We start from the raw sequence: 16,134 nt of genomic DNA, 5'->3' as shown, positions 1-16,134 counted from the left end.
AGACGAGAGAGGGAGAGAGAGACAAGAAAAAAAAAAAAAAAGCGCGATCCCGAAGGGCACGCCTCAAACAAGCCACGATGCCGGGGTTGATGGAAGAAAAGAAAAGACGTAATTAATGTATGGCAGTAACCCAAGAAAAAAAATATTGTCTGTGGCCCTTTTCCCGGCTCCAGAAAAAAAAACCACCTTACTCACAGGGCGTGCCTTCCCTCGCCTTGTTGTAGGGTGTTGTAGGGTTGGCTCAATGAGATCAAGCCAACCCAGGAACCTGACGCATTTGTCTTCATGCTGGCTCGACACGACAGCCTTTGGCAGCATAACGTCGACACCCAAAGCCCCCGTACGGACCCGGGCAGGCGGCGAGGATAAAAGAGGGCGGGCATCGACAGCGCTCTGGGAGCCGGGCTACAGCACCAGCTCAGCCAACCCAGCCGGGCCTGCAGAAGCAGTCATCGTCCTTGGATGGGTTCACCGACCCCTCTGGCTGCTAGCTCGTAGCAGTGCGGGCCTCAACGCATGCGGATCGCTTTCTTTGTTTCTGGGAAGTGTCGCGAGAGACTGGACGGTTTGGAGATGCGCAAGGCCGTGGCGGTACAGTTGGCGACGCAAGCAGGTGCGTGGTTGCGAAGAGCAAAGAGGAAAAAAAGAGCGAGCGTCGGAAGTTTGGTTATGCGAGTTGAGAGAGCCTCAACCTGGAGCCTCACTAGGAGCGGACAAGCGACGCCTTAGATATAGGCATGAATTGTCAGGCAAGACTTCATTCAGCATCCGCTCCGTGCCCATCGTGATATCCTCTATCAGGTTCTGCTAAGCTTGCCGCATCAACGGCTCAGTCTCCCGACGCTTGCTCAACGACGTGTCCACTTAGACGCCCGCGGACGGAGGTAGCACCCGCCGACTAGTCCCTCGAGTCGCGACAAGCCTTCGAGAAGCCTTAACGCATCGGCGTCCCATTCACCCAATCCTCTAGTTAGCGCGTCTTGCACCAGGCATCGCAAAAACAGATCCTGAGATCGCCAGCGTTGGCGTGGTTGGCGGCCCAGTCACGGAAGTGCGGTGCCTTGCGTTGCCTTGCGAGGCCCGGACCTTTCCTCCCTTGCGTTACGTTACGCAGAGTCAAACCGTCCGCCCGTTGGGCTCCAAGGCTGGGGCCGTCGAGACACACCCCCCTCCCCCGCCACCCGCTCACGCCGCCATTTTGTCGCCTCAATTACTGGAGCCACGTTCGGGCACCGCTGTCGCTGCCGCTTTCTGCCCAAGACCCACATCTCGGCTAATGCAAGTTGATGATCGGGCACCAATGAGAACCGGTGGCCTGCTGAGACGGGTCTGGGCACCGGAGGCGACGATGATGTTTTTTTCGTCTTTGCGGGTGTACCGGGAAGATTGTCCATCCGGGCCCCTGTAGCTCAGCCTGCAGTTGCGGCACATGGCGGAAACGGCTTGAACTTCGTTGCCTCGCTGACAGGCACGTCACCGCTGGACGGCAGATGTGTCCTGGGCGAGCAGCTCTCGCGCGGCAGCAACATCGGCCTCGGCATAGCCACGCCAGCCTCGTTCCTTCGCGGCAGCGCGGCGGACAATCTCGGCCAGCTTCGCCGTAGCCAGCTCATGGAGCTTCTCGAGCGTGCTCCTGTCGGGCAGCGCAAAACCGCCCTCGTCCGTCTGCTTGGGCGTCTTGGCATCCTCGCCGCTGAGCAACGTCTTGGTGACCTGAGAGCAGCGTCAGAACCCGCCGAAAACCGCCGCGGCAGAGATGGTCTTACCAGCTTCAAGCCGTAGTACCCGCGGAGGTAGTCGTCGCACAGCTCAATGCTCCGGGAGAAGCGCTTAACGGCTTCCGCCATGTGCTTCTGATGGGACCCATTGGCCGCGCTCCCCGACGCGGTCGCAGCCATGTACTGCAACTCGCCCAGCCGCGCATGGATCTGCCACGGGTGCATTAGCATAGGGCTTAGGGCGCCGGGCACACACGGTTGGGTCGCATACATTCCACGCGTTCGGCGCCAATACCAAGACCTCCTCCATGGCGTAGATGGCCTGCGGGTACAGGCCCTGCGAGAGATAGATGTCCGACAGCTCAGACCAGGCCTCGGCGTCGGTGGGGGAGAAGTCGAGAAGCTCCACGAGAGCCGACGCGGCATCCGAAGCGCGCCCCATGGACCTCAGGAGGGCGATGCGCCGCTTCGCAATAGGCTGGGCCTAGGGGTCAGCGCATGGCCGTCGCACACAATGCAGAAAAGGTGTCTGACGAACGATGTTGGTGTCGTTCTCGCTCAGGATCCGCTCGTACTCCTTGAGCACAGCCTCCAGCTCGCCGTTGTTGTTGGCCATGGCCTCCTTGACCAGGCCATCGAGGGCCTGGACGCGCTCGTTGTCGGCGCCGAAGCGGGAGACCAGCCGCTCGAGGCACTTGCGGGCGGCCTGATCGTCGCCGGTGCGCAGGCAGGCCAGGATCAGGTTCTCGAACTGGATCCACTGCTCGGACTTTTCGGGGCCCCCGACAAGGCTGAAGAGGGGAGAGGAGGACACGCTCGACGGAGAGCTCTTGAGCACGGCGGGGGCCGTTTGGGCCAGCTCCAGAGCAGCCGCCGGCGAGAGCTGCACCGGGTGGTAGAGAAAAGACGGCGCCATTGAAGAAGCCTCGAGCTTTCGGGATGGGTGAGTGGGTGAGTGGGATGACGGACGCCTGCTAACGGCTGTGGTTTGCGTGGTTGAACGTTGTCGTCATCCAAGTGGGAAGACACGGTTCGGCGGGAAGCTGTTGGAGCTCAGCATCGCGTCGGCCAAGCACTCCCCTGTCTCCACCAAGAAGGGGAGGGTAGGGGGGAGCCGGGCGGGCGCTGTACTCTGGGGTTAGGGTTTTATATGTAGGCACCGCATCGCTGCCAACCTGAGACAGTGCCATTTCGGGCTGCCCGCGTACTGTGCGCTCAGTGACGTGCTGCGGGATGGACAAGCTCATCCCGCATTCAACACCAGATCCACACTGCCCATCAGGCACTCGCGGCTTAGAGGGGCAGACCTCGCGACGACCTCCATACCGCCGACCGCTCCCCAGATCGACATCCAAGACGAGCGCGACGACAAGATGCCCGTCGCCGTGTCATATCGCATCCTTTCCAACGCACCGCTTCGCCGCTGAACCCCGCCGAACAGCGAATCTCGATCTGATCTAGACCCCGCCGCGCCACGGCCGTCCCTCTGCCAGTCACATCTCTCCCCCTCCGGAGAAGCCGTCAAGCTCACAGCAAGCAATTGGTAGCCCTAGGCGCTACCGCACATTGTCTTCGCCATGTGCGTTGCCCACTTCCGCCAGCGCCCGCCTAGAAACACCCGGCTGATGCCCGCGCCTGCTAGGTTCGAGAAGTCGTTGTACGACCTCATCCGAGGTCTTCGGAACCACAAGGGAAACGAGAAGGAATATATCCAAAACTGCCTCAAAGAATGTCGCTCCGAGATCAGGAGTCAGGATATGGGTTTGTCGGACCGCGCCCGCCTCTCCCGTCCCCTTTGCTGAGCTGACCCTCCCTGGCGTGCAGACATCAAGGCGACCGCCTTGCTCAAGCTCGTATACCTCGAGATGGTCGGCCATGACATGTCCTGGGCGTCGTTCCACGTCCTGGAGGTGATGTCCTCCCAGAAATACCACCAGAAGCGCGTTGGATACCTCGCTGCCGTGCAGAGCTTCCGCCCGGACACCGACGTGCTCATGATGGCCACGAATCTCCTCAAGAAGGTACCGTTCCTCTGCGGCCGCTTTCCCCTCCGAGCTTGCGCTGACCGGCACCTAGGATGTTGCCGCGTCATTACCGACCATCATCGCCCTCCCGATCTCCGCCCTCCCCCACATCGTCACCCCCTCCCTGGCCATGTCCCTCCTCGGCGACCTGCTGCCTCGCCTCAGCCACTCACATGCCGCCATCCGCAAAAAGACCGTGGTCACCTTGTACAGGTTAGCCTTGGTATACCCGGAAGCGCTTCGGGCATCATGGCCCAAGATCAAGGAGCGCCTGATGGACCCGGACGAGGATCCCAGCGTCACGGCGGCCATCGTGAACGTCGTCTGTGAGCTAGGCTGGAGGCGGCCACGCGACTTTCTACCGCTGGCTCCACGGCTCTTTGAACTGCTCGTGGACGGTGGCAACAACTGGATGGCAATAAAGTTGATCAAGCTTGTAAGGCCTCTCTGTCTCGGTCCGTGGTGCACATAACCCCTCCCTGACTCCTTGTCTAGTTTGCCGTCTTAACGCCCCTTGAACCTCGTCTGGTGCGGAAGCTGCTTCCGCCCCTGACAAATCTCATCCGAACGACACCAGCCATGTCCCTCCTCTACGAGTGCATCAACGGTATCATCCAGGGAGGCATTCTCGGAGAAGGCGAGGACTTCTCCGCGAGGGAGGAGGTGGCCTCCCTCTGCGTGAACAAGCTGAGGGGCATGGTAGCTGGGAACAGCGATCCAAACCGTGAGCATCCGATACTTCCTATCTCTGTCTTTGGTTTCCCACCGCTGACGCAACACCAGTCAAATACGTGGCTCTCCTGGCCTTCAACCGTATTGTGGTCACCCACCCCTTCCTTGTAGCCCAACAGGAAGATGTGATTCTGGAATGCATCGACAGCGAAGACATCACAATACGGATCAAGGCCCTAGATCTTGTCCAGGGCATGGTCAGCAGCGACAACGTGGTGTCTATTGTTGGCCGCTTGATGAGACAGCTCAAGGCATCTTCGGCTGCGCTGAATCAGGAAACGAACGGCTCGGATGACCTGGACGAAGCGAACTCGGACGACGAGACGGGCGCGGGTGCTGCTGAACGCCGCAGGACCCTCGACCGCGCTCCTCCGCTGCCCGAGAACTACACGGTCGACGTCATCGGTCGCATCCTGAGGATGTGCTCGCAAAACAACTATGCCAACATCCTCGACTTTGACTGGTACATCGACATCCTCAGCCAGCTCGTCCGCATTGCCCCGCCTCCACGCATCAAAGACTCGGATGCCGACTCGACGGGGTCCAGGTACCCTACCGACATTTCCGAGAACATTGGGAACGAGCTTCGGAATGTTGCCGTGAAAGTCAAGGCGGTTAGAGCAGGTGCCGTGCGGGCCGCCGAGCTGGTCGTGTCCCGCATGGCTTCCGATATCTCGCCGTCGCGGCCGGTGGTGCTGGGAGCCCTGAAGCCCGTTGCTTGGATGGTTGGAGAGTACGCGTCCCAGCTCTTGTCCGCAGACGACACGTTGCGATACCTGCTGGACATTGCGCCCCGGGTCGGCGACCCGGAGGTCCTGGCAACGGCCCTGCAAGCCATCGTGAAACTGTTCGCCTACGTGGCCGGCGACGACAGCGTGCTGTGGACACGGGAGAGGAAGTCGAGCGTATCGCTGTTGATGGCCCGCGTCATTCACGTCCTGGAGCCGTTTGCCTCGCATCCCTACCTCGAAGTGCAAGAGCGCGCTGTCGAGTTTATCGAGCTGCTCAGGCTCACGGCAGAAGCGGCGGCGGGCCAGGCGCCGTCCACGGACGAGATGCAGCAGGATCCTCCGTTGCTTCTGACCCAGGCCATCCCGTCCTTGTTCAGCGGGTGGGAACTTAACTCGGTCGCCGTCGGGACGCAACAGAACGTGCCGCTCCCTGACGACCTCGACCTCGACGAGCCCATACATGCCGATCTCGGCCGTCTGCTGGCGCAGGCAGACTCGTTGATGCTGCCGGCGCCGGGGGATGATGAGTTTGACTCCTACTACAACCAGCGGCCTGCCGCCACCAGCATCTCGAGCGGGCCGGCCATTAGCCGGCTCAAAGACGCGCCGGAGGAGGTGTCCAGCTCGTACCAGCACACGGAAGAAAGCTACCTTGACCCCGACATCATCGCCCGCCGGAAGGCGGAGCGCATGGAGCGCTATCGCGACGATCCCTTCTACATTCCCGACTCGACCATGTCCCCGCCCGGCGGTCGCTCCACGCCCATCCACAGCATCCTGCAGCGCGAGAACGGCCGGGACCTCGACATCGACTCCATCCCCATCATGCAGCTCGACCTTGACAAGCTGAGCCCGCCGGGTCGGGCAACGCCCGCCGGGCGGCAGCAGCCCGCTGCTCCCAAACCGCGATCTCACCAACGCGTCGTCGTCGTCGCCGCCGACGAGACCATTCCGGGAAGCGGCGTCTCGACGCCGCGCGCCTACGACTCGGAGAACAACGCCTCCGACTCGTTCCTGGGCAAGGGCAAAAAGCCTGCGTCGGCGGCGGCGGCCGCCGCCGCAAGCACCAGCAAAAGGCTCAAGCAGCAGTCCCTCCTGCAAATCACGGCCACGAACCTCGCGGACCTCACCCTCGACGAATCCGCGTCGCCGGCCAACGACCCCCTTGCGCACGAGAGGCAGCAGCGCGAGGAGGCCGAGATGGCGCAGGCGCTGCGCGAGGTGCAGCGGCTGCGGCTCGAGATGCAGAGGGCGAACGAGAGAATCCAGGTCGCGCAGGGGGTGCCGGTCGAGGGGGTGGTGGTGAGCAGCAAGAAGAAGCAGAAGAAGAAGACGACGACGACAACGGCGGCCACGACCACGACGACGGGGACAAAACCGGGAACCAAGAAGAAGGCGAGCGGCAAGAAGAGCGGCGGCGATGGGGCTGGGGAGGGAGGAGAGGGGGCCGGCGGGGAATCCGCTTCTGCTGCGGCGGCCGAGGGGGCCGAGGCAGGGGCGGTGAAGGCGAAGAAGAAGACGACCAAGAAGAAGGCGGAGAGTAGCAGTGCCGCCGCCGCCGATGTTGCTGCTGCTGGATCGGGGGAGGCAGCGGCCCCGGTAAAGACCAAGAAGAAGAAGGCCAAGAGGGTCGTGCAGTTGGACGACGGGGCGGAGGGCGGCTCCGCCCCCTAGACCCCTCAGGGGCCGTAGTCCAGGGAAATATGCCATGCTGTCCACGTCCAACGCGTCGTCGACAGGCACCATGCTGATCGGGCCATGCGGGGTGCAATGATGGACCGTTCGCCTTCTTGCTTCACGTAACCGTCTATTCAGAAACCTCTAGCCGTCTATGTAATGGAAAGCCCGCCCCGAACAAAAGGCCCATGGTTACGCGCTGCTACCGAGTCTCCTTCTCCTCCACGGCCAGGTCCTCCATGGCCTTGGCTATCCCATCCTCCTCGCCCCCGAGCTTGCCCCAGGCGGGCTTGTTCTTCTTGGGCTCGCCGCCCCCGACGCTCTTGTACTGGTACCCCCTGACCCGGGGCCTCTCGGCCATGCCCTCGGGGAATTCGGCGTCGTAGGCGGCGGCGAACCTCTTGGCGGCCGCCTCGAGGGCGTCGGCGCCGCCTTCGGCGAGCGTGGCGCGCACGCCGGCGAAAAAGGCCGAGACGACGGCGTGGTTGTGGATCTGGAGCAGCGTCCAGCCCAGCATCTCGCGGGCGTGGAGGAGGTGGTGGACGTAGGCGCGGTGGTGGGAGGCGCAGGCGTAGCAGTCGCAGCTGGCGGGGGAGGAGAGAGGGAGCAGGGAGGTGGCGTGGGCAGGGTCGGAGAGGTCGATGGCCAGGGGCTGGGGGGACCCCGGGGTGGTGGTGGTGGTGGTTGATGCTGTTGATTCTGGCGCGGGGAAGGTGAAGGACAGGGCCAGGCCGGCGTCGGAGATTTGGTTCAGGAAGGGAAGGGCGAAGAGGTCGATGCCGAGGGAGATTTGGCGGAGGATGTGGTGCGGGGTGGGGGGGTTGGTCAAGGCGAGGCGGGGGAGGGGCAGGAGAGACGGGGCGTGGGACTCGAGGTCAGGGAGCACGTCGGCGTCGTAGAGGGCCAGGCCGGCGAGCTGGCCCGTGGGGAGGTAGTCCTCCGCCAGGCGCGAGATGTACTCCCACTGGATGGAGTACGGGATGGGGAGAACGGGAGCAAAGGTGGACACGCGGGAGCCGGAGAGGGCCGAGAACCACCCGACGGCCCACTCGTCGGTGCGCTCGGCCATGCGCAGGGCGCGCTTGGAGTTGGGAGCGGTGGTGTTCTGGGAGAGGTCGGCGAGAGGGATGGCGACGTCGGGCTGCAGAGCCTCGACGGCGGAGCTGTACTCGGCGGTGGTGAGGGATTGGAAACCGGTGGAGGTGAAGACGGAGACGGCGTTGGCCGTGTTGCCCATGGGGGCGGGGACGGCGGGGAGGCGGCGAGCGCCGAGAATGGTGGTTACGGAGGGGGGCGTGGCGGTGAAGCTGTGCAGGCGGGTTGGGTGTTTTTGTGTGGTGGAGGTCTGGTAGATGGGAGGCGTCCTCTTGAGGTACTGCTGGGGCCTCTCGATGACTGAAGACGGGGGGGGGGGGGCAAGGAAGGAGGGAGAGTCAGCGTTTGCGAGTTGCATGGAGGGGAATGAGGGAAACCGGCATGATGACGACGTACAATCCTCCAGGGCCATGTAGGCGGCGGTGGTCTTGAGATGCTTTTCGGCATTGTCGGGCGTGACGTGCGGCACGGCGCCCCTGGACGTGAAGCCGATGAAGTTGGGAGTGTCGATGGGGAGACGCCCCGCGAAGGCGATACGACCCAGCCGTGCTGCGGCCCCTTCTTTCAGGGTCTTTACGATTTCAAACCTCATCGATGGCGAGTTGGAATCTTCTTGGTCGACAGTCATATTTTTCTTCTTCCTCTTCTTCTTCTTCTCTTTAGAAAAAAGCGGGGGGTTTGGTAGGTAGTTGGTGTCGTTGCAAGTCGTATCGGTCTTGAAAGTGAGAGGTCGGCGTTTGAGTCTTGAGTTTTGAGATGAGACTTTGATGGCCTGGCGGGGGGATGTAACAACCCCTCCACCAAAAACTACACACACCTACTAACGTTATAGTTGGTTAGTGCCTTCCTTGCCTCTCTCGTCAGGTTTGTTACCTTACCTTCCTTACCGACGGTACACCTGGTAATTCAATCAGTAGGTGCCAGGCCAGAGCTGATAACGAGCTATTCAACGCTTCAATCGGCCCAGATCCCTCCTAGGCACCTAGGAGGATTGCAACGTCACTCCAATCCCCCTCGCAAAGTCTCACACACATGTCCCGATTCCATGTGTGTGCCAAGCATGAAAATTGTGGTTTCGTGAATGATGGGAATGAAGGATCTCCATCCAGGTTCCCCGCCAAGCAACCCGACCCCACCTCTGCTGACCGTTTTGTCCATCCATCCATCCGCTGACACGGGACGGAGACCCACCGAGGGGAGCCAGTGCCCCCCAGCTCGGCGCCTGGCAAGGCTGGGCCGGCGCTGGCGGGGGGTGGGGATTTTTCAGGTGCTTGGTCCGTCAGGCCATTTTTCCTTTCTTTACCTTTAAGGCCCTGGCCGTTCCGGGCCCTCCGCTCATTGACGGGCGCTGGGCCAATCACCTTCGGCAATGGCCCTCTGGCTTGGACATTCTCGTATCGGCTTCCACCACGCCTTCACCACTCACACTTCTTCGCTTTGCTTCTTGGTCAAGCCATGGCACTTTGTGCCCCCCGAGGAGTCAGCCTCCCTGCGCTTGCTGCCCCGTTGCTGTTAGACGCTGCCGGCAGCTCTTCTTCAGCTTTGTAACAGTAGAAGCCCCCTTTTCGCCGTGTCCTTGGACTCGGCATCTGGTCTTTGGTGCAACACCGACCTTGCCGGGAGCAGCACTCCTACGACAGAGAACAACGACGACAAGGACAAGGACAGCAGCAACCTCTCGGCTTTCTGAACACATTGCCTTGTTGCCTTGCCTGCCTGGCAAAAAGAGAGAATAACAAAAAAAAACACACGATCATGGGCGAGGGCACAACCCGAACCCGCCCTCAGGAGCGGGCCGGCCAGAGCAGCGATTCCACCAGCGAGTCGGAAGGCACCGTGATCGAGGTGACGCCCGACCATCCCGATGCCCCCATCCGGTCGGCCGCCCGGCGCGAGAACCTCGAGCAGGAGGACGACCGGCCGCCCACCCCTCGCTTCCTCCAGGACGAAGGCTCTTGGAAGCGCTTCAAATGGGTCCCCTACCCGGTCCGCCGCGTCGTCGGGTTCGTCGTCAACTGGACGCGCGGCCCCCCGAACCCCGTCCGCTACCGCATCGTCCCTCTCTTTCCGCGGGTGCAGCATGCGCCCATCGCCCTCGTCGACAAGTACCTGCCCCGGAAGCGGCACCGCGCCCTCGCCGTCTTCTTGTTCCTGGGCCTGTGGCTCCTGGCCTTCGCCCTGGTCATGCGCCACGGCCAGGCAACGTCCGAGATCGAGGGCTGGGGGAAGCCGACCAAGATCAGCTGCGGCGCGGCGTACTGGGCCCCCGGAAACGGGTGCGGCCTGAACGGCGTCGACTGCCGGCCCTTTAGCGACGGCGGGTTTCCCTTCCGCTGCCCGGCCAACTGCGCGAGCTACCTGGTGCTGAACCCCCGCGCCGTCGGCGACCAGGAGATTATCTACCGCCCTCTCGTCATCGGCGGCCCGCCCGCCGATGGCTCCGACGGGCCGGCCGTGTACCGCGGCGACTCGCACATTTGCAGCGCCGCCATCCACGCCGGCGTCATCTCCAACGCCCACGGCGGGTGCGGCGTCGTCCGGCTGGTCGGCCAGCAGGCCCGCTTCAACAGCACCAAGCGGAACGGCATCGCCAGCGTCGGCTTCGACTCGTACTTTCCGCTGTCGTACACGTTCGAGCCCGGCATCCAGTGCCGGTCCAGCGACCCCATTTGGTCGCTGCTGTCCGTGTCGGTCGTCTTCAGCGCCGTCTTTTCCTTCTTTGTCACCTCGCCCGCGCTCTACTTCTTCCCCCTCTTCGCCATCCTCTACTGGACCGTCGGCATGGCCACCGACACCCCGAACCACCGCGACATGGCGTCGCTCTTCTCCATCGAGATCGGCCGCTTCCTGCCGGCCTCCTTCGTCGCCTGGGTCATGTACGACAGGATGGGCGTCCGGAGGACCCTCCAGGGCCTGACGGCCCAGGTCGAGAAGACGGTGCTCTGGCTCGGCGCCGCCTGGGTCGGCGCCCTCACGAACCACACCCTCGACTTCATCCCGATCCAGCGCCTGACGCCGCGCGACCTGAACCAGCAGCCCGGCGCCCGGGCCGCGCTCGCCATCATCGTCATCATCCTCGCCGCCATCGTCGTCGTGCAGGTGTGGTTCTTGCGCCAGGAGGCGCGGCTGGTCCGCTTCCTCAAGCTCTACGCGCTCCTCGTCGCCCTCCTCCTCGTCGGCATCCTCCTCCCGGACCTCAACCTGCGCATCCACCACTACATCCTCGCCCTGCTCCTGCTCCCGGGCACCGCCATCCAGATCCGCCCGTCGCTGCTGTACCAGGGCCTGCTCATCGGCCTCTTCGTCAACGGCATCGCCCGCTGGGGGTTCGACCCCATCCTGCAGACCGACCTGGCGCTCCGCGGCGACGCGCCCCTGGAGTCGCCCCTGCCCGCGATCCGCGCCCCCGTCATCGCCAACGGGAGCATCACCTTCGCCTGGGACCCGCCGCCGGCCCTGTACGGCTACGACGGCATCAGCGTGCTCGTCAACGACGTCGAGCGCTTCCGCACCTACTTTTACGACAACGCGACAGACATCGTGACCAACGTGACGTGGACGCGGGAGCCGGGGCGGGCGGTGAAGGAGTACTTTCGGTTCGCGTGGATGGAGGGCAGCGGCCGCGGGGACTATACCAAGGCCGGCACGTGGGACGAGAAGGGCGAGTGGACGACCATGGCGCCGGGCCCGTCGAAGCTGCGAAGGCGGGACGATGAGGGGGAGTTGGTGAGGGTCAAGAAGGTCTAGAAAAGATGTTGAGCGTTTCTTTCTCTGCGGTATGGAGTTATCGGCTGTTGATTTCTCTTCTTCTTGGTGCCGACAAACGGTTCTTTTGCCACGGGCTTGTAGATGGCGTTGGTTAAGAGGATGCAAGACGGCATGCAGCGGGGTCGACAACCATGGCTGGATACCTACCGAGGCCCCGCTCGATGGAACTAGTCAGCCGCTGTAAAGGCCGGCGTTTGGCGGAATTGATTTTGGCATGGCGTGAGGAGCATCGGCTCCGGTTGCGTAAATGCTTCATTTCTGATAGGTTGTTGATGAGACTCTCGGTGCCTTCAACAGCCGACCTTCATCTCTTCCCCGTCCTGCTCCTGACCGGATCTACCGGGGTGAGGGGGGGGGGTTGAAGCCCCCTTCCGGTCCGGGACCCACCCGGGATCGGAGCCCCGGCGGCCGAACTCGGGTCCAGCCTACGGGTTCTAGCTGTTCTCCGCTTTTCCGCAATGATGACATTCATACTATAGCTCTCTCACCTCACCAACTCTTTCCAGTGCACTCAATAACAACAACAAGAAGAACAACTTTTCAGCTTGATCCAACGACCGACCATAATCCACAGCCATTCTCAACGCCACTTTGTTCATTTCTCATTGATCTCTCCCTTTTGAAAAAGAGAAACAAAACAAAAAGAAAGAGAGCCTTTTTTTTTTTCCCCCCAATTCTCCACCAACCTATCCTTCCATCCAACAAAACACCCCCCCTCCCTCCCCCCAAAAAAGCGACAAAAGAAATGCCCCCTCGGATCCCCACCCTCGACGACTTTCGCCCCATCTTTTCGTCCCACCCAGCCTCTTCTTCGCCGGCCGCCTCGCCCCCCGTCGCCCTCATCCCTCCCAACCCCCCGGAATCCACCACCGCCTTCCTCCTCCTCCTCCACGGCCTTGGCGACACCCACGCCCCCTTCGCCCGCTTCGCCCGCAACCTCGCCCTCCCGGGCACGTTTGCCATCGCCCTGCGCGGCGTCGCCCCGCTGCCCGCCGCCTTCCTCTTCGCCGACGATGACGACGCGGCAGGAGGCAGCGGAGGAGGCGGAGGGGAAGGCTACCACTGGGGCGACGACCTGCTCGCGACGGCCGACGGCGCCATCGACGCGTCGCCGCGGGCCGACCCGGGGTACGAGCGCGCGAGGGCGTGGGTGCTCGACAAGGTGGTCGCCGAGGTGCTGGTGGGGAGGTGCGGGTGGGACGTGGCCGACGTGATGCTCTTTGGGTTCGGCCAGGGCGGCAGCGTGGCGCTGGGGCTGGCGAGCTCGGTCAGGATGGGGCTGAGCCGGGTGGAGGAGGTCAAGGAGGAGGACGAGGAGGAGGAACGAGGAGGAAAAGAAGACGGCGCTGGCAAGCCAGGACGGCAGCAGCAGCGGCAGCAACAGCAGCGGCAGCAGCAGCAGCAAAAGGCGTTCAAGGGCGTGGTGTCGGTGGGTGGGAGCCTGCCGCCGTCCATGGTGCCGAGCTTGAGCGGGAGGGGCAAGGCGAGGACGCCAGTGCTGGTGCTGTGCGGGAGGGAGAGCGAGGCGGTGGATGAGGATGCCGTGGAGCTGCTGGAGCAAGAGTTTGACAGCGTGCAGGTGGTGAGGTGGAAGAGGGCCGACGACGGGATGCCGCAGAACCGCGACGAGGCGCTGCCCATGATGCGCTTCTTTGCCGAGCGGTTAAGGAACGTCTGGCTGTAACGGCATGCATCCAATCCATCCGAAACTGACAGGCCGCCTTTGCAGCCTTCACAAGCTCGCTCGGAATTTCAACTGGGAGCCCCTCCATGTGGTAGCGGCATCGGCGTGTTGATTTGGCTTCTACGGTACTTGTAACCCCGATCGGAGCCTGAGTCTCTATCACGTACGTCCAAACATCTTTTTGAGCTGGAGGGCTTGCAATCGCTACCGTAAAGATACCGTAGGGAGCAGACACGGCCAAAGGCCCTGCTCCCCCCCTTACCCACGGCTCCCATGGCCCATACCAAGAGCGCCAACCAGCTACACCTCGAAAATCTCGCCGATCCCCTCTCCTCCTCCCCTCCTGTTCTCCACCAGATCCAGCCTCCACCCTTCCCAGTTCTTCAAGGACCGCTTCACCTCCTTGATCCTCTCGATCCTCTGCTTCTGCTCCTCCTCCTGCGCCCTCCGGAACGCCTCCTCGTCAAACTCCATGTCGTCATCCTCCAGCAGCCCGTCGTCGTACCCATGCCCGCCCCCGGCGCCCCCGCCGGCGGCAGCGCCGGCGGCGGCGCCCGTCAGCACGTTCAAGCCCGTAGCAAGCAGGTCCCCCAGGCCCGCGGGGCCCTTCTTGGCGGCGGGCGCGCCGCCGAGATCCACCGTCTCAAACCTCCCGTGGTGTCCCAGCGCCGCGGCGGCGGTCGCCTCGTCCGGCCCGAGCTGCATCTCGCGCCGCTTGTCCCTCCAGATGCCCCTCCGCAGGTCCGTGTTCTCGGCCTCGAGCTCGCGGAGCCGCCTCTCGAGCCTCCTCCGGCCTTCCTCCTCGAGCTCGTCCACGCCCTCGTCGTCGCCGCCCCCCTCGGCGGCGTCCTTCTTGCGCAGGCGCAGGTTCTCCGCCTCGGCGCGCTCCAGTTTCTCGCGGGCCTCCTTGGCCTCGTGCTCGGCGCGCTCCTTGTCGCGCCGCAGCGCCTGCATCCGCCCGTCCTGCTCCTTGTGCAGCGTCGTCAGCGTCGCCACCTTCTTCTCGAGCGCCTCCGTCTTCTTGGCCATCTCGTCCCGCGCCGCCGTCGCCGCCGCCGCCTCCTGCTCGAGCGCCCGGACCTTGGTCTCGGCGCTCGCGCGCGCCGACCCCTCGCGCACGATGCGCTTGGAGGCGAGCTCCAGCTCGGCCTTGACGTCGGCCAGCTCGCGCTGGGCGAGCCCCGCGGCCTGCTCGGCGCGCGCGAGCTTCTCCTCGAGGGCCGTGATCTGCTCCGAAGGCGCCGAGGTCGAGACGGAGAGCCGCTCGACCTGGGCGCGGAGGCGCGACATTTCGAGCTCCATGGTCTCGATGGTGGTGGTCTTGCTGCGGAGCTGGGCCTCGAGCTCCGCGGCGACGGCGCTGGTGGGCGGGGTGGACATGGACATGGAAGGGGAGGAGCCGTGGCGGCGGGCGAGCTGGGCTTGGAGCTGCGCGTTTTGGCGCTGGAGGGCCGCGACCTCGGTTTTCTGTGCATAATCAAAAAAAAAAAATCTCAACGTCAGCCATGCCACACGCTCTTGATAGCAAAACAAATAAAAAGAAGCAAAGGACAGGATTCCCAAGGGGAGAACAAAAAAAAAAAAAGACTCACCAACTTCTCCACCTCCTCGGCGCCGGCCTCCTTGCCCGTGCCATCCCCCTCCCGCAAGTCCGCCAGCTCCGCCTCGGCCCGCTGCCACCTCTTCTCGGCATCCCCCACCGCCTTGGCGAGCGCCTTGTTCTCCTTCTCGAGCTCCTCGATGCGCTGCACGTGCTTCCGGTAAATGTCGGGCGCCGTCTCGCCCTCGCCCACCAGGCCCAGGCCGAACCCGGAACCGGCGCCCGGCGTGACGGGCGACAGCGGGCCGGCGCCCTGCCGGAAGGACGCCGAGCGGGCTTTGGATTGCTGCGCCAGCGACGGGGCCGCCGACGAGGAGCCGGTCGGTTCGGGGGGCTTGGCCGCGTCGGCGGCCTCCGTGGTGCTGTCGGCCGGGGCCGCCGGCTCCTCCCCGGCGGCCTCGTCCTTCTTCTCCGGCTCCGGCGCTTCGGGAGCCTCGGCAGGTGCATCAGCAGCGGTGGTACCGGTAGCAGCAGCCTCCGCCTCGGCGGCCGGGGGTGACTGCGGGGCGGCGGCGTCTTCGGTCGCCGGAGCCGTGGCCGCCGCGGCATCGCCCTTCTTGCTGGCGCCGCCGGCCTTTTTGGCCTTGGCTTTTCTCATTTGCTCGAACTGGGCACGGGGGCCGCCACGGATCAGAATTGGTCCCCTAGGAACGTCGTAGGGATGGGCGGCTGCAGCTCCCTACCTTCTTCCGAGCCGCGGCCGTCTTCTCGGCCTTGGCCTTGTCTTCGTCCATGATGGGCGCTGTTGACGAGTGGGGGGAGGATGGGTGTACGGATGCCGTTCGATTGGCAAGCAAAGCAGGCAGGGTCTGATTGTTCGACTTTACGGCGTGTGTGTGTGTATTTGTATGGTTCTTCCGAGGAGAGGGGGCACAGGTGCTGTTTGAGGCGGTGTGGGAGTCGTTGGAGTGGTTGTTCTTGTTCCTTGTTCTCGTTGTTGGTGTTGTTGTTGTTGTTGTTGACAGGTACCAACCAGCTTGCAGCTGGCACCTGAGAGGTGGCACTTCCCCCAGCATCTGAGACATAGCCCCACTTTCCCTTTCCCTCGCTGCCCCGCGCCCCACCTTTCTACGTTGCACCGTCCCCTGCAAGCAGTGTGCCCCAT

At 63.5% G+C, this 16,134-nt stretch overlaps 6 protein-coding genes across 6 annotated transcripts; 3 read left to right on the top strand and 3 right to left on the bottom strand.

The window, feature by feature from the left end:
- Positions 1 to 1,473: 1,473 nt before the first annotated feature.
- On the bottom strand, positions 1,474 to 2,634 carry VTJ83DRAFT_5646 (uncharacterized protein; the record flags this gene model as incomplete). The annotated part of the gene is made up of 4 exons (XM_071012269.1): positions 1,474 to 1,713; positions 1,767 to 1,928; positions 1,990 to 2,196; positions 2,257 to 2,634. The coding sequence occupies 4 exons, from the start codon at positions 2,632 to 2,634 to the stop codon at positions 1,474 to 1,476; spliced, it is 987 nt and encodes a 328-aa protein (XP_070865021.1).
- An 841-nt stretch (positions 2,635 to 3,475) lies between these two features.
- On the top strand, positions 3,476 to 6,879 carry VTJ83DRAFT_5645 (uncharacterized protein; the record flags this gene model as incomplete). The annotated part of the gene is made up of 5 exons (XM_071012268.1): positions 3,476 to 3,479; positions 3,543 to 3,739; positions 3,795 to 4,178; positions 4,238 to 4,466; positions 4,526 to 6,879. The coding sequence occupies 5 exons, from the start codon at positions 3,476 to 3,478 to the stop codon at positions 6,877 to 6,879; spliced, it is 3,168 nt and encodes a 1,055-aa protein (XP_070865020.1).
- A 205-nt stretch (positions 6,880 to 7,084) lies between these two features.
- VTJ83DRAFT_5644 (uncharacterized protein) lies at positions 7,085 to 8,605 on the bottom strand (the record flags this gene model as incomplete). Its single annotated transcript, XM_071012267.1, has 2 exons — positions 7,085 to 8,277; positions 8,374 to 8,605. The coding sequence occupies 2 exons, from the start codon at positions 8,603 to 8,605 to the stop codon at positions 7,085 to 7,087; spliced, it is 1,425 nt and encodes a 474-aa protein (XP_070865019.1).
- Positions 8,606 to 9,732: 1,127 nt separating this feature from the next.
- On the top strand, positions 9,733 to 11,724 carry VTJ83DRAFT_5643 (uncharacterized protein; the record flags this gene model as incomplete). Its single annotated transcript, XM_071012266.1, has 1 exon — positions 9,733 to 11,724. One exon carries the CDS (start codon positions 9,733 to 9,735, stop codon positions 11,722 to 11,724), a length of 1,992 nt encoding a protein of 663 aa, XP_070865018.1.
- A 766-nt stretch (positions 11,725 to 12,490) lies between these two features.
- On the top strand, positions 12,491 to 13,429 carry VTJ83DRAFT_5642 (uncharacterized protein; the record flags this gene model as incomplete). The annotated part of the gene is made up of 1 exon (XM_071012265.1): positions 12,491 to 13,429. The coding sequence occupies one exon, from the start codon at positions 12,491 to 12,493 to the stop codon at positions 13,427 to 13,429; it is 939 nt and encodes a 312-aa protein (XP_070865017.1).
- A 300-nt stretch (positions 13,430 to 13,729) lies between these two features.
- Positions 13,730 to 15,763, bottom strand: VTJ83DRAFT_5641 (uncharacterized protein; the record flags this gene model as incomplete). The annotated part of the gene is made up of 3 exons (XM_071012264.1): positions 13,730 to 14,896; positions 15,022 to 15,636; positions 15,713 to 15,763. The coding sequence occupies 3 exons, from the start codon at positions 15,761 to 15,763 to the stop codon at positions 13,730 to 13,732; spliced, it is 1,833 nt and encodes a 610-aa protein (XP_070865016.1).
- Between the last annotated feature and the right edge of the window lie 371 nt (positions 15,764 to 16,134).

Source organism: Remersonia thermophila, chromosome 5 (assembly GCF_042764415.1).
Source record: "Remersonia thermophila strain ATCC 22073 chromosome 5, whole genome shotgun sequence".
In the NCBI taxonomy this organism is placed as follows: Eukaryota; Fungi; Ascomycota; class Sordariomycetes; order Sordariales; family Chaetomiaceae; genus Remersonia; species Remersonia thermophila.
This window is presented reverse-complemented; position numbering and strand designations above follow the sequence as displayed.